At 40.3% G+C, this 15,924-nt stretch overlaps 1 protein-coding gene across 3 annotated transcripts in view; it reads left to right on the top strand.

Annotated features, from left to right (window-relative positions):
• The window catches only part of ARHGAP18 (Rho GTPase activating protein 18), a 96,297-nt gene extending 90,733 nt beyond the window's left edge, over window positions 1–5,564 (top strand). For all 3 annotated transcript variants that reach the window (XM_074862475.1, XM_074862477.1, XM_074862474.1), the window contains exons 14-15: window positions 801–862; window positions 3,186–5,564. In XM_074862475.1, coding sequence (XP_074718576.1) covers window positions 801–862; window positions 3,186–3,277 — 154 coding nt within the window. In that variant the 3' untranslated portion in view covers window positions 3,278–5,564. The remainder of the gene's footprint in view (window positions 1–800; window positions 863–3,185) is intronic.
• Window positions 5,565–15,924: the final 10,360 nt, after the last annotated feature.

Raw genomic sequence — 15,924 nt, 5'->3', positions numbered from 1 at the left:
GCAAATGTCGTGCATGTGCAGTGATTTAAAAGGAAGGCTACATTTGAGTCATCCAAATCCATTTAGAAAGGGAGACGCTTTAATCACATTTTTACATATATTTTTATATATATCTATATCTCAGACTTAGCAAAAAAAATATTTAACACATGTGTCCATCATATACAACTATTCATGCTAAAGTAATAATATGATACACTAGTTGAGATTAAGAAGCTGCTTTTTTCTAAATGCTGTTTTTAGAGGTTTACACTTTTGACAGAAAGTTATTTTCTGGCTGTGCCTTATTATTACAATTAAGCAGTGAGAATAATAGGATCCCTTTATAATACAGGGACTTTATTCTTCCACCGTCTGTTTTTTACTTCTCTTAGTTGCAGCAAAATTAAAACCAGTAAAAATGTGGTTTCTCCCACCCAACCATAAGGCTTGTTCAGAAATATGAAGTGTTTGAGGGGAATACTTATTTTTGCAGCAGCAGTGAAAGAATAACCAGAGGGTAAATATCAGGCTACTTGCTAATAACAGTGGAATTCTTTTCTAAGCCCCACAGTTTCTTTACATCTATCTTATTTTACCTTTGCTATAGCGTATTGCTCACTTGCAGGACTATTCATTTGCACTAGTATGCAGGGGTATTCTTGTTCACTTACTGTATCAGTAAATGAGCATAAATATGAAGGGTTTATGACAGGTACACTGCTGATCTTAATTAGCATAATTTCTCCCAGACACATCTATGTGGCCGATGTACAAGCTCTTTTGCAATATAGTTATTTATTGTGTTTTGTTCCTGACAGTGGAAATCTCCAAACACTCAAGAGAGAAGAGGTCTTTCTTTATGAAATAGGAGGAAATATTGGTAAGAATGGCTTCTGAGCAACTTCTTTTGCTAGAATAGGATTCCGTGGTACATTGTCCAAGGGCTTCACTGTGGTTGCATTTTTATTCATGTCCCTAGTTCTCCCTGACACTAAGGCAGACAGTTAACCTTGGGGAGAAGGAAGCAGAGATGTTGGTGTGATCATTGTATTAGTAGTATCTTATTATCTTTCCCAGAGGAAGACGGCAGCTGTAACAGATGTTCCTGATATGTATGTACAGTGAGGAAGCACAGAAAGGTTGGGTAGGAAGGTGCCTGAAGTTCATCTTATTCATCTCTTTGTATTGAGGCATAATAAGTGAACTTACAGTCCTTCACGGTCTGCATTTGAGCGTTGCTTGCAGGTTCCTTTGGGGAAAAAAACACTCAACCAGAAAGATGACCTAATAATAAAATTTTCCAATGGTTAGTCTTTCCTGCTCTGTGTCTTCCAGACCTTCTTGATTAAAGCAAATAGCAGATCAGCAAGGTTAATGCCAAAGGATAATTTTAAACACAGTTCTGAAATTTTCCTTGTCAAATGCAAAAGTATTTTTGGGAATCAGTTTCTAATCACAGTATTTTTATATATCAGAGAAAAATAAAAAGAGAACTAGAAAACAGTATTGGATTGGACTTACATTTACTTTTTTCTTATTAACCGTGACCTGTTAAACTTTAAATAAAGTTGTAAAATTCCATGAATACCCAGTATTTCTGTACTCTGCAAGTTTAAATCCTGTATGTAAACTGCTATTTCTAGGTTTTTTCCTTTTTACCTAATCACTATTTTAAATAATTTTTTGTGTGTATGTGTCTAAACCAAAAGACTTAGACTAAATTAAAAATAACACTTTCCTATGTTCCCTACAACAGATATATTTTAGTGTTTTTACTAAGTCTGATGGCAAAAAAGGAGTTACTAAAATATGTGGATGCCAGATTAACGTATTATATGTTCTCTTGCATATCCAGTAAGTACATACATATGCTATGCCTGTTAAAACAGGTTGTGATTCCAGATGTAAGATATTTTTTAAAGGAGAGAAGTATCTTGTTTATTGTACAGAGGTGTAATCATTGTAGAAAAAAGTTTTTGTAACAGAATTCCAGTGAAACTGGAACAACCTAGTATCACTGTAAACATGTGACAGAAATTGTATGTGTCTTAGAGAAAATACATGGCTATTTGCTGATTTGGTTTGTTTTGTTATGAAATAGGATAGGAAGCTTAGATGTTTCCTCTGTCTGAATGGTTTACTTCCAGACAATTTCAACTTTAATCAGCCCTTATAAATACTAGTCTTTATTAACACTCTCAGTTGAGATAAGAGAAACTCCCTGATTTTAATCTGCTATACAGGTTTAAGTAAACCAGCTGCCTGGTCTTTGACATTTCTCTTTCTCTGCCTGATGTTACTGGCTCATGTAGAGGGATCCCAAAAGTGAGAAGACTCCACAGGCTCATGATATATGCTTATACTTATGCTCATAATTGTAACATGCACAGTGCTGCAATCCTGTCCCCTAGCAGATGGAGTTGCTGAAGTCTCCAGACATTTTCTAATTACTCAGTACACTATAGGGCTCCAGGGCACTGAATGGGACTTCTGTCATTGCTTCATGACCAGGACTGGATAGGGACATGGCAAACCACTGTCTCTGTGGTCTCACTGCCCGAACATGCTGCCCTGTGTGTGGGAAAGGGCCGAGTTCAGCAGCATGGGCAGTACAGGTTGTGTAGGTTGGGACAAAAATCCTATAGGGAAGACAGTCTGCCACCTGGCAAGGAGAGTGGATGGAGAGGGAGCAGATGGAGACCGAGCCTGGTTGAGCCGGGAGTCTTGCCTTCTTGCCTGCTCTGCACCAGGAGTCCAAAGAGCTGGCAGACAAACCCAGCTGCAACGCTGCACCTCTGCTTGCCTCCTGCTTCAGGAGCACATGTGCTGGAAACATCTGGCTGGCACATGAGCCATCTACCCCAGTCACTTCCACAGCTGGGTAGGAGACGGGTTGTGATGTAGAGCTGCAAATGCATGAAATAATGGTTTGCCTGTAGGGGAATGGGAAGAGTAGGCAGATCTTGATGGATCAGCATATGCTATTTTCATCATAGCTACTAGACATAAATTAATTGCTGTAGCGCACCAAGAACACTGTACTGCTTTTCCCTCCTAGGACAGTAACCATTACAAGTGCTTTATTTAATACCACACAGAGAGGTCTTGAAAACCTAAATGGAATAAAACGGTGACAGGAACTTTGAAAGTTGTTTCCTTTCTTTTTTGGTACCAATGTAACCACATATCTCTTCTATTTCTAGGAGAACGCTGCCTTGATGATGATACCTACATGAAGGACCTTTACCAGCTCAACCCAAATGCTGAGTGGGTTATAAAATCTAAGCAGAGCTAAGCTCACCACTAATGGCAAAAGAACCACCTGTGGACTTATTTTGTAAGGATGAATGTTTCAAAGGGATAGTGCGTCCTTTCAACATTGAATTGTGTTATATGTATCAATAGAATCTTATTCAGTTTAAAAAAAAAAAAAAGTGATGGAAACCCAACAGTGATTAGCAGTAAATTTTCAGTTTTACTTGCAGCAAAATTTTCGAGATAGCAGTTTTCCCACTCATATTTGAAATGAGACTAAGTACCTTAAATATTTTAATGGCACTAATCTACCTCCCATCTGGTAGGTCTTGTTTCAGAAGAATGTATTCTTCAAACAGATGTTTAACCTCTTTAATATTAGAGATCTACAATCTGTTTGTGTAGAATTGTGTGTTCATATAGGTCTTTACAGTGCTTATACACTGGAGAACCAAATCCAGATCAGCACTCCTGAATGGTACAGTATTAAAATTACCTAGACCCAGTCATATGAATTTCCCAAGTAGGTGTGAAATTCACAGGAAAAAACTGCAATGCAATATACTTTGTCTTTGGAAGTCCTAGTTTTGTTCACTTTCTAGGTAAAGTTGGATGAAAACTGTTTAAAAACAACTGTGAAAATGCTTTCTATGCAGCTTTTTTGCTAGATCTTTTAAATATTTTTTATTCTTATTCCAGTTGATTGTATTCTTGAGATTATTTAAAAAAAAAAAAAAAAGAAAAAAGAAAGGAGCATGTGACAAGGTGAGTAATTTCTAAGGCTCACCACTCTTGGCAGTGTCCTTTCTGGAATATTGTCATGCACTAGAACGACCTTTAGGTTTTTCATCAATGATATGCAGCCATGTTTCATACACTGGTTTCAGTTTTTTTGGACATCTGATAGATTGCATTTTGTGAACTGCCAAAACCTGCCAATTACTAGCATGATAAAAACTTCCAGGAAGAAGAAAGTAACTGTGGAGGGAAACTGTGGTCTAAATTTCATAGGTAGCAAACCACCAAACCTTTCACTCAAAATAAGTGTAAAGGTCTACTGTAGAGCTCATATAGCCTTTTTGGATATTCTCTACCATCAGCTTTATGTCTGGTCTATCCTGGACGAGGCTAGAAATCAAGTTCTGATTTCCCTTACGCCGATAGATGCTGTCTAAACCACTTCAAAAATTAATAGTCCAATGGTGAACTATGGCAAATCCTTCTCTTTGCAGGGTAGTACTGAAAGCTCCCTGTGGAATTCACTGATAATGAATTATAGACTGATGTGGCTTGGTGCAGCACAAAGAGCTGTGGACTGTAGCTCCAGAGCCCCAGTCCCACAGCAACACTTTGGGCTCACTGTCTTGTGTACCACTTTACAATTTATTTGTAAACTAGCTCAGCCATGCTTAAGTTCTCACACCTACGTGCTGACTACCTGAAATAACTACTGTGAAATTATACTCTTGGAATGAAATATTTTCTTTCAATGCACACACAGAATTACATTGACCTCACAGGGAATATTATACATACAATCAAGGACTGAATTATATTTTTTTAATGTGATCAAAGCTGATTAAAGGAATAAAGGGTCTTTCTGCTGAGCTTTAGATACAGGCCTTCACTGTGGTGTTCTCAAAGTAACCACTGGAACTCTCCCTTTTATATATAAGCAGTGAAACAGAACTCTGAAAGGTCATAGAAAAATTAGACATCTACTGATTAGTAATCCACAGCATATGAACAATTTTGGGGACCTAAGTATTTATTCTTTTTTAAAGTCAAAGGCTGTCTTCATATGGAAAGGAAGCACTGAAGGGTTCTCAGAAGCAGGATGAATAAAATAGGAAATTGTTCTAATGTGACTGTACTGCCCATGATGCTCCATCTACTTGGGTACCCCTGCGTGGTATAGCGCCGTGCCACTGTGGGCAAACCCTGTAAGACAAACCACTTTTGTCAGTAGAACAAACCACACTCCCTGTTCTTTAAATGTAAGGAGTAGAGTAGAAAACCAGTACAATGCTTAGGTAAATATTTATTAATCTAATTTAATAAATATAAGGTTTTTTTGTCATGTAATACCAAAATGATGTGTGTTTTCACAATACATTATAGTTCTGTGTAAGATTACTTGTTACTGGAACTCTAGATGTTATTTTAATCAGGAGTAAAGTGCAGATGATAGGAACAGCTGTACAGTTTCAGTATAAAATTACAACCACCCTGTGGCTATGATCTCTTAAATAACATTGTTTCTGGTTTAGTGCCATTATCTTTTTTAATTTAAAAGCTCTTTTATAATTAAATGTTGTTTTTTCTGACTTCTTTTCTCATTTGAATTCTTATATTTGTATGCAAAGCATACACAATTGACATGAAGTGGTGATTATTTTTTAATTTCACACTTTATATCTTTGTAGGTAGTTTGTAGTTTTGTGTATGAAAAGAGACATAAGTTAGAAAGAGTCTTGCAACATGAACGCCTGCTGGAAAAGGAAATACTGGCTAGAAGTTTAAAACTTCACCGCAATCACAGTGCACCTTAGCTAAATCCGTAATATAACATAGTGAGGGAACAGCAACCCTCTCAACATTTATTGAAAATACTGGCTCTTAATTCTTCATAATTAAAGAATTAAATTAAGACACAAGGGGGAAGTCCAAAAGCTTTCAGGTAAGCTGGTAAGAATCTTTTATAATTAAGAAGGCAACGCTGCTTGGGTTGCTTATTCAGGGCAATTTGGCAGCCAATCATTGTTTGACTGAGGACTTGGGAAATGCATCCACAGTTTTTTTTTTTTCACCCAGCTGACAGATGAATTGATTTAACACTTAGTGTGCCACCCCATGCAGGCAGAGTGGCAGGGATATGTCCAGCACAACCTTTGGCATCCCCGCTGCTTTGCCCGTGCTACAGGCCTGGGAGGAGGGGACAGAAGGAGTGGGGAAGCAGACAGTGGCCCCTCATACTGCTGCCTGGATGTTGTAGAGCACGTAGATGTAGTTTCGTGCTCAAAAATCATCCTCCAATGTATGTTTGCAGGGGAGGGTGAGAGGGTCCGCAATGCTTGCCTGGGGTGTTGACACCTTTCTCACACTGCCTGTCCTCTTCAAAGAGCAGAGTTTGCACTCATTTTCCATAGCCTCCTGTACTTCCCCACGTTGCATGAAGCTCACGTGCCATCCCCGGATATCCACGGGTGCTAAGAAGAAAGCTGCCATCCCAAGCACCTGCCCGCCACCTGAGCAGCAGGGAGGCAGGCAGCCGCATGGCAGGTTTTTCTCACATTGCAGGTCAACAAGCAGCATGTGTGAGTGTGCTGGTGAGGTTTCAGGAAGGCGGTAGGGAGCAGGAAGATGAATGGGTCTGGATGTGTTGGAAGCATTGGCTGAGTTTCCATCAGGCCTTTCAGTATGCAGTGGCATGTCTGAAAGGAATCCAGGGGGTAAGGAGATGCATTTTTATCCAGTGAGCACCGACGAAGAAGGAAATATTTGAGAAAAGCCTGCTTGAAACTTCTTCCAGCCCATTATTTCTTTGTCATATATTCTTAAAAGTAATGGAACTCTCCAATAAGTATATACTCTTTTATAAGTATTGAGTTAAATTGCAGCAGAAAGGTAACTTGGTGAAAGGTTTGCTAAATGAATTATTTCCTTTGTATCACACTTAAGTATATCCGAGGATTAGACCTCTATTGTGCTTCTATTTTTAAAAGGTTACAGCCATTCAAAAGTAGTAAAATGTGTATATGCTAATCTTACAGCAATATGTATAATAATTATTTTTTACGTAGAGCAATGCTTTAAAGATCTTCAAACCACTGTTTGTGTTTGCACACAGACCACATCTGAGGCAGGTAAGTACTTATCATCCCCGTTTAACAGATGGGAAAAGTGTTCATAAGTGGCTGGCCCGTGGCTAGAAGGGGTGAAATCAATCTGATTTGTAGAAACCAAACATAATCCTCCAAAAATTGTTTTAAAAATCTGTTGTATTGCCAATAACAGAAATATAGCAATCATGAATCTGACTTCAGGGGACTGTTCTAATAAATACAATACTGTAGTTTTTAGCCTGGTTTCCAAAGGAAAGGTGTCTGGGGTAATCTCACTGCCTGTGTGTGTCTTCCCCTAATTATTTTTGAATCTGCTGGCAGACTTCAGTCATTTTTGGCAAATGGAGTGGGGGGAGGGAATGTCTCAAAAATAATTAAGTTTCTATGAGCTTCATAAAACTGGGCAACTGAAAGGGAGACAGAGGCAGTACGAGTCCTTTGTTCAGAGGGAAGATGACAACATAAGCTCAACCTTTATTGAGGCGCCAGAACAGATGTGGGAGAGAGGCCGTACACACACTTTGACCGCGGGGGGAGGCTGTGCTTGGAGCTCAGAGCCAGCCATCAGGAATTGGCAGCAGGCATTTAGATGCTTGTGAAAGCACTTGCTTGTGTTGCCTTCTGAGTTCTGAATCTTCTTTGCTGATGTGATGTGGGTGATTGTTGCTGACGCTGCAATTGCTCTCCTGGGCTGGCTTTTGTGGTGCAGCTTCTCTGCAACTCCTGGTTAGTACGGCTCATCCCCATCTCCTCCCTATGTACTGAGCAGCTAACAGAGCACCTTCCTGGCCTGAGTTGTCCCTGCAGTTCATGGTGTTCACACAGACAAGGAGGTGGGTAGTGGTACATCTGCTCTCTCTGCTTGTAGGGCTGTTGAAAATTACCTTTGTCCTGGACAAAGATCAGATCTAAAATTGGTTAGTATCAAAGGACAGCGTTCACATGCAGGTTTTAAACTGTAGTGGGAATATAACTGGCCATTCAGATCCTCTGTTCTGAATTGTACAGAGGTGGTTGTGGGTCAAAATCCCTGCAGATGTTGCCACTCCTTGATTAGTCCCATCTGGAATAAGTGAAAGGATCCTTCATTCTTCCTGTGGCCCTGTAAAACCAATAAGTAACACTCATGTACACGAAGAGCGTAAGAGTATTTTACCTGCCGAATGAGCTTTGCCCTCTGTGTTACCATTATGCCTCTGTAGTGCGTTACTCTTGAGAACACCTATGTTTTGGTTTAATTGTCTCAGTTCCCATGAGCAGTCTGGTCACATGCCATGTCACTAGATCAGGTCCTGCGGGTCAGTCAGTTCTGTGCTACTTTCCCATGGGATTTCTTGTGCCTTCAGAGCTGTGAAACTGCCACCTGGTTATGACATGAATGTGTGCTTGCTGTCCAATGTAAATCATCTCCCACTGGGAAGAAGCAGAGGATCGGTCCTACAGCATGCACATCTTTATCTCCTTGTCTGAAAGCTGCCCTCTTTGTGTGAAATCCCTGTAAGCTGCCACGGGCAGCCAGACCCTAGTTTCCTGACTCGACCCTGACTTGCCACAGCAACGCTTTCTCATATCTCTGTTTCTCACGCGGTGGCTGTGGGGCAGCGGCAGGTGCCCGTGCTCTCCTGTGCTCTCCTGTGCCATGCCACACTGCGCCATGCCAGGCTGGTATATATAGTCTATGCTAGTGGTCACTTGTGTGTTCCTGTCTGCTTTCATGCCATCCTGTCAGCTGCATGGAGAGCTCTGACTTCCTGAAGTCATGTATTTAATGCATTTTTCTCACTCCTGAGGCTAGTCACACGGTACATAACTCATTTATCTGAGATGGTGCATCAGGCAGGTACAACTTCAGGGTCCAGTTGTCCAGACACAGTGAAACTGTGAGGATAGAAAGTTTTGCAGAGCAGAAAATTGCAAGCTTTCATGAGTTACTGGAATATCCCTTGTGGATTATCAACATGCAGATATATGACTCGCTCCAAATGACCCAGAATAATTGAGGGAACACGTAATTGCTTGGCAATGTCAGAGGTTCCAAACCCTGGGCTGCCTTGGATTAACAGCTGGAAACAGGTTTCTTGCTTATTCACTTTTTCCCCTAATCTGAGGAGAGTTTGATTAAAATCTTGCCTTCTGATTTTGGATTAGTTTATAGTGTGTCCAGCCTAATTTAGTTGTCTTGAGTATATTCTAGTATGTTCCCACACTGTGCTCTGTCAGTTTTAAAGCAAATGAACTCCCAAGCCCTTATTCCGGATGTTCCTCCTCTGCCATAGTCTGCCAGAAGATGTCTTTATTCATAAATCTTGTTCAGCCTGCACGAAGGGAGTTTCAGCATGAACCAGAGCCTGAGTAGGTGAAATGTCGCTGAGGCTCATTGTGAGGTTTTGCGTATCTGTGAAAGACAGAGCTGAGAGGTGCCTGTTTCAGCGTCCCAGCCTGCCTCCTGTTCTTCTGCGCTTCGGTCTCAGTACAGCATTTTGCTTCTGTGACTGTAAAATCTTGGGATGCAGCCAGGTGACATCCATCTGGGATGCTGGTTTTGTTTAAAACACTTGGTCTTGAAATAAGCAGTATTTTGTGGGGTATGATAAGGGTGAAACCTTATCATGCAGTCTTAGAGTCCTGGCAAACATATCTGATGGTGCTTTTAATGTGCCATTGTGAACCAAAAAAAAAAATAATTTCTTCTCATTGGATTTAGCAATGAGAGAACAGACAATTCTGATATAGTTAGGAGTTCACATATCTTTTTGCAAAAAGTAGATCAGAAAACACTATGCAAAACCTATTCAGTCGTTCAACTTTTTCTACCAAGATGGTGCATTTTGATTTTTTGTAGGTCTCTGCTGAGAGGTTATTCTGATTTTTGTTACATTTTTGCCTTGGCTAGATGTGAGAGAATTATTCTGGTGGGGTTTTTTTTGTTTTTGTTTTGTTTTGTTTTGTTTTAAATCTTATTGTTAAAAGTATTGTTAAGATAACAATGATGGGCCAGTGCGTGAACATAAAATGGAGTACTTCAGAAGAGGATTCTTATTTATTCCAGTTCCTTCCAAGTTGAGAAAATGGGACAGCCAAGTCTGTAGACCAAATGTTTCTGTCATCCATGTAGAACTGTTTCATCAGAGGTCTTCTAGGAGGAGTCAAAAGACAAGAATACCCACGTTCCCAGCCACTCTGGAATGAGATGTTCTGCAGGTGGTGTTGCCAGCACTCAAAGGCAGTCATGACAATAGTGTGGGGTTGGAGTTTTAAATTTTTTTTTCTTTTTTAATTGGCTAATTTTCCTCTTTGAATGCTGCTGTTGTTCAGAATAATGAAAATTGTTGTGAAAGCATAATTAGAAGGGTTTTTTTCTGTAAAGCCACAATGTGGGTGTTTTGGCTGTATATATAGAATACACAGGATTACAATACTCTGCTCTTCATTTTTTCCAAAGAATTTCTAAGTTGCTTATATCAAATCTGCTTGAATCATTATATTTGAGCTAGTACAGAAGTACTTGCTAAGCTAGAGATACACCATTGGTAAAGCTATGAAAGAACTATTTTTTTCTGCCAAGACACCTGTGGCTGTGGCACAGTAAATTCCGAAAACACTTATTTGGTTTTAGGAAAAAATAATTAGCACATAAACAGTACAATTAAACAGCATCATTAGATATGCTGATGGTGACAGGACTGGTATCCCAGGTCCATCTATTAGGTGCTGTCTCACAAGTCTGTGTACTGGTGAGATGTCCGTAAGGTTACAAAATAATTTCCTAAAGACTCCGTTAAGAAATGCTGAGTGTGGACAGTACTGATGAGAGTGGTTATCCTTCATCTGTCTCTACCTTTACTTTCAGGTGATTTTAGCCCTCCTACTCTTTTAAAAAGCCCTTTAGCAATATTTGAGCAGTTAGTAAGACAGAGACAAAAAGGTCTATCCTGTATGATGTTTGTCTGTGCTGGTGTGTTTCATCTACGTTATGTACAGAGGAAAAGGCCAGAAATAATATTTTTCTATGTAACCCCAGAAGGCATAGCTGTTCCCAACAAATATATTTTAAAGAGGAGCTGGTGTTGCCAAGGGGTGCTCCAAAGGACATTCCTGAGCATGGGGAGTCTCTCGGTACAGATGTGTAGGAGTGGTTGCTGCTAGAATTGTGTATATATGCTGTGTTGAAGGATGATCCGCTGCTTCTCCAGCATTGTTGAGTGAGTGTGAAGTGATGGCAGATTTTTGAAGTGAAATGACCTCATCCATGCCACTAACAGAACTGGCAGAGTAATTAGCACTGGTCCTTCAGCATGATGTCATTGGACTTGGAAAGCTTTGATAGAATTTCTAGCCACTGTCTCAGCTTGTGTGTATGTGTGTGCTTTCACTTGCTGTCTCACCCTCTCACCACTGATCCTTGAATCAAAGTTGGAATGTTTTAAGAAAGTGTGGAGACAGTAAGAACAACTGCATTTGGCCAGATTGAAGGTCTGTTCAGTTTTATTATCTGCCTGTCTCTGGTGGTCGTCAGTTGTTTCTGCTAATTTTCATAATTGCTTTTGAACCCCTGTAAACTCCTGACATTCACCACATTTTATGGGAGTACGTTTTACAGTGTAACTGTGTATTGTCCCTTTGGAAGAGACTTCTTCACTCAGTGAGCCTGTTTACCTTTGCCATGATGCTAATGGTTTCATAGATCTTCTTGGTTGTCATCTCCTCTGGTCAAAGAGTTGCAGCTCTTTTTGTTGTCCTATGTGTGGAAGCCAATCCAGAAGTTTGGTTGTCTACGTTGCTTTTCTTGAACCTTTTCTTATTATGGTCTGTCTTCTCAGATTAGGGGAAATCAGAAATATACCTTGCATTCACATCTTATCAGGAGGTGAATGTGCAATGATCTGTATGGTGGGGCAGTAATTTTTTTGCTCTCTGTACCTTAATGACTTCTGATACTTGTTTGGGTCTTTTGGCTATTTTTAATCACTGGGTTGACAACAGTTGATTGATCTTTCAAGACCAGTGGTAGACAGTTCAGATTCAATTGCTGTGAATGCAGTGTGGGACGACTTCTTATTTTCATTGCTTTATATTGAATTTCATCTGACATTTTTTCACCAGTCAGTCATGAGGTCACCAGTATCATGAGGTCCTTCTGGAGCTCTCTGCAGTTTGTTTCTTTAAAAACTTCAATAATTCAGTATCAGCAACCAATCTTTATTTATCCCCACCTCAAGATCAGGTGTATGTTGAACAGCTTGGGCCCTAGTGCTACACTGGTGACCTGCCTGCAATGAGACTGTGCATTCCTACCTTTTCACACCCCCCCAACAACTTAATTTCTTAATTGAGACTTTTGATGTCTGCTTTTATTCTTGGGTCTTCCTTATCCACATGGTTACTGAACTTCCTCAAAAACTCCAATAGGTTCATGAGTCCCGACTTTATAAAAGAACAGTGTTATCTTCAGAAACTGGATAGTACAGTTAACAATTCAGCTGTGTCATACTTGTGTTCTGTTTAATTTGTGGGTGAAGACCATCTGGTGCTTGTAACTATTTTCTCAATTTGTGTTATAACCTTTTACTGAAATTCACTTTGAGATCATTCTGCTGGAGTCACTCCTGTGAATTCTAAAGAGATAATATAGATGAAAAATATTAATTTAGTTTTTCTATTGTGGTCTCTTCTTTGGTTACTCCATTTACACATTAATTATCAGTCCTATAAATTTCTGGCAGAATTCCTACTCCTGAGAAAAGAATAGCTGGTTTGTTCCTCAAAACCCCTTTTTGTCCTGCTCACTATAATCTTGCATAAAACATGACAGTGTGTGTGTGGTTTTGGTTTGTTTTTTTAAAAAAATTTTCCCTACATGGACATGGCTTTAAATTGTCAAAGAATTCATTCCTTTGGTAGAATCATTAAATAACAAAAAAGTTAAATATTAATTCAGTGAGCCTCCACTATACTGTTTTTGCCACTTGCAAACACTTCAACCTTCAACTTGTTGGCTTGTATCTTTTTTTTTTCTCTTAAATATCTGCTTTTTTTTTTTTTTTTTTTTTTTTTAATTTAGTCTCACTTAAAGAAAATGCAGTTGTATGAGATGGGGGAAGGTACTGTTACTGCTCCTGCAGTTTAGTATATCTGGGGTGTGACTGAATGAATCTCTGCAGTGTTTGGAACCAGATCCTGCATGTTACTCAGAACCCAGTCAGGAATTGCTTTGCCTCTTGTGCATTTCCTGGACCAACTGCTCTGTGAGGCATTTTTTTATGTGTTTAAATGTGTAACTTCATATCTTATACAGCTCATACATGTAGGGATAGTTGGTATCTTTCATTGTTCAGTTTGCAGCCTCTCTGACCTCTGAGCCTCTTTCAGTATATGACCCTCACTGTTGTGCTCATGTTTGGTCCCTAGTACCACATTCTTCCTCTCTCTGCCTAGAATTTGAGTCCATTGGGAATCTGTGTTTCTCATAGGTAATCTGTTATTTCTCTGCATATGCATGTCTCACTCCCTTGTGTATGGACTTTGTATCTGTTACTGTTCTGCAGCCTATTAGTCCCTACTGCAAGGTGTTTGATATGCCCATCACAGTAATATTCTTAATCAAATCTGTGTGTGTGTATATATGTATGTTAAGACTTCTTGTTGTCCTTATTTTTAAATTTTTTTCCCTCTCCTGTTAAATGGCACTCTTCTGCTTCACTCTTTCACTTACCTTTATTTGGAATTACGGAGCCTTTCTGAAGGTGACATGTATTTCTGAACAGTGTGCTCTTCTGCATCTGCCTTTGATTTAAAATTCCCCTATAACTTTAAAAGCAACATGGTTCTACATTGACTTAGAGGAAGAATATCTTTCTCGTACAAATTTCCTCTCTTCTCTCTGTTCCAGAAGTTTTCTCAGATGCCACTGGATCCACACCTGCTGTACCACTTCTGTACCATTGCAACAGTGGGAGCATTTCAGAGAACACCACTGCTGATATTGCGGCCTTTAACTTCCTACCCAGTCTTCTACTCTCTTGTGTAGGTAGACCATAAAAACAGATCCACGCTTATGAGGTCAGCTATTTTTAACCCTTTAGGCCAGTCGGTACCTGTGGATCCCTAACATGACAGATAAGAGAGGTTTCAGTGGTAGTTCACACTATGGCCTGCCCCTCTCCTAAGAACTAGGATCACTGTCCTGACCTCATTTAGGGAATCACTTTTGTTTTCATTAACTTTGTGATCTCCCATGAGATTTCTTGCAACATCAGCTCCAGCATGGAGGAAGGAAAGCACCAGGGTTATTAATGGTGTCATCAGTGCATATCTCTATCCCAGGGTTCCTCTCATCTTGGTCAAAGAGATGGCGGTTTTTGTCTGTGTGCACTGGTCACTTGGCCACAGGGCAGAGAGTCATATGTGTGACAGTCATGCAGATATTTGGGAAATCTCTTACCTCTGGATTAACTCCCATCAGCATTTTGGTTTATGTGATGTCCAGCTGATCTCTACCAGCAGATCTATTCAGTTTCTTCCTTTCCTCCACCATGCTGTGTCTGTGGCTTATTTGTGATTGGAGGGGCTGTAGTAGTGGTGACCGTGTATTGTTGGTATCGTTCAGATGAAGGATAGTCTCTGAGCACCTCAGGTGGACTCTGTTGATTTCTAGCACCTGGATAGGCACAGAGCTGTTGTGGCACGCAAGCTGCTGCTGATCTGAATTTTTTGGTCTTAGAGAAGTTGAGCCGGGGAATTTGCTGGTGCTGACACTGTCAGATTGCCCTGGAGCCAGGCTTCATGTCTAGCCCAGCCCTGGTGGAGTCCTGGGGACCTTGATGAATCACTGTTATTTCTCACTTCTAAGCTGTGCTTTACAGGGTATGTATACAGGGTATGTGTTTTGAGGATTCTGCCATGACTAACATTTTCGATATTGTTTGTAGAGTCAGCAGTGTTGGCCTGATCCTTTGCCCTACTACAGTATGTAGCACACAGTGAAGGTAGTTAAAGGGTGTCCAAATCCCTATAGAGTTTGCCCTTGAATGCTCTACTACTAAAAAAAAAAACAAACAACCCTAAATTTTGCTTCACCCACATCAGTGCAGTTCTCAGACCTTTCTATTCTCTTCTAATACCTTCCCTACACTGTGCTACTCAAAGGATATGATCGCCACCTGTAGTCAGCTCCCCTTTGCCTTTTAAATATTTTTCTTTTAAGCTTTGCAGCCAGTCTCTGTTGGACAATTGCTGGAGTAGGTCCCCCTTCACAAAAGCACAGCAATTCTCTCATGGAATTCAGGTAAAGAAAAAGTGTCTGGGGCTCTGACACTGTAGTGACCTGACAGTTTATGTCAAGGTGTGCTTTAGTAAACCAAGGCAGGAGGAACTGTGCTCTCTAGATAGTGTTTTATAATTCTTGTGCTTAATGGTTAGCAGAGTACTTTATTTTTTTCCATCCCCTCCGCCCAGTTGTGCAAGCAGTTACAGTGCCTCTGGAGATGAAGGTTTTTCTGTCCTTACAGGCTGTATTGGAAGAGCCCGTGCAAGTTTTGAACCACAGACTCCTTTCACTTCCAGGGCCCACCTCTCCTCTACCAGCTCACGTTCAGGGCTCCAGGTCACATCTGAAACCTCAGGAAACCTTGCTGCCATCCTTCCCCCTAAGCTTGCCCCAAGAGCTCCTGCTTAAGAACTAAATAAACAAGAGTGAAGTGACTGCTTGTTTTCTGGCTGCTTTTTAAGAAGAGAGTGTCTCTGGAGGGTCAGTACTGTGCCCATCTTGACCCTGCAGGGCATGCATGTTTTGATTGGATACCTCAGGGCAACATTTCAGAATCGGAGTCTCATTGGGCTGTTG

Source organism: Strix uralensis, chromosome 3 (assembly GCF_047716275.1).
Source record: "Strix uralensis isolate ZFMK-TIS-50842 chromosome 3, bStrUra1, whole genome shotgun sequence".
Taxonomy (NCBI): Eukaryota; Metazoa; Chordata; class Aves; order Strigiformes; family Strigidae; genus Strix; species Strix uralensis.
The sequence above is the reverse complement of the archived record's forward strand: the minus strand, read 5'-3'. Positions and strand labels throughout refer to the sequence as shown.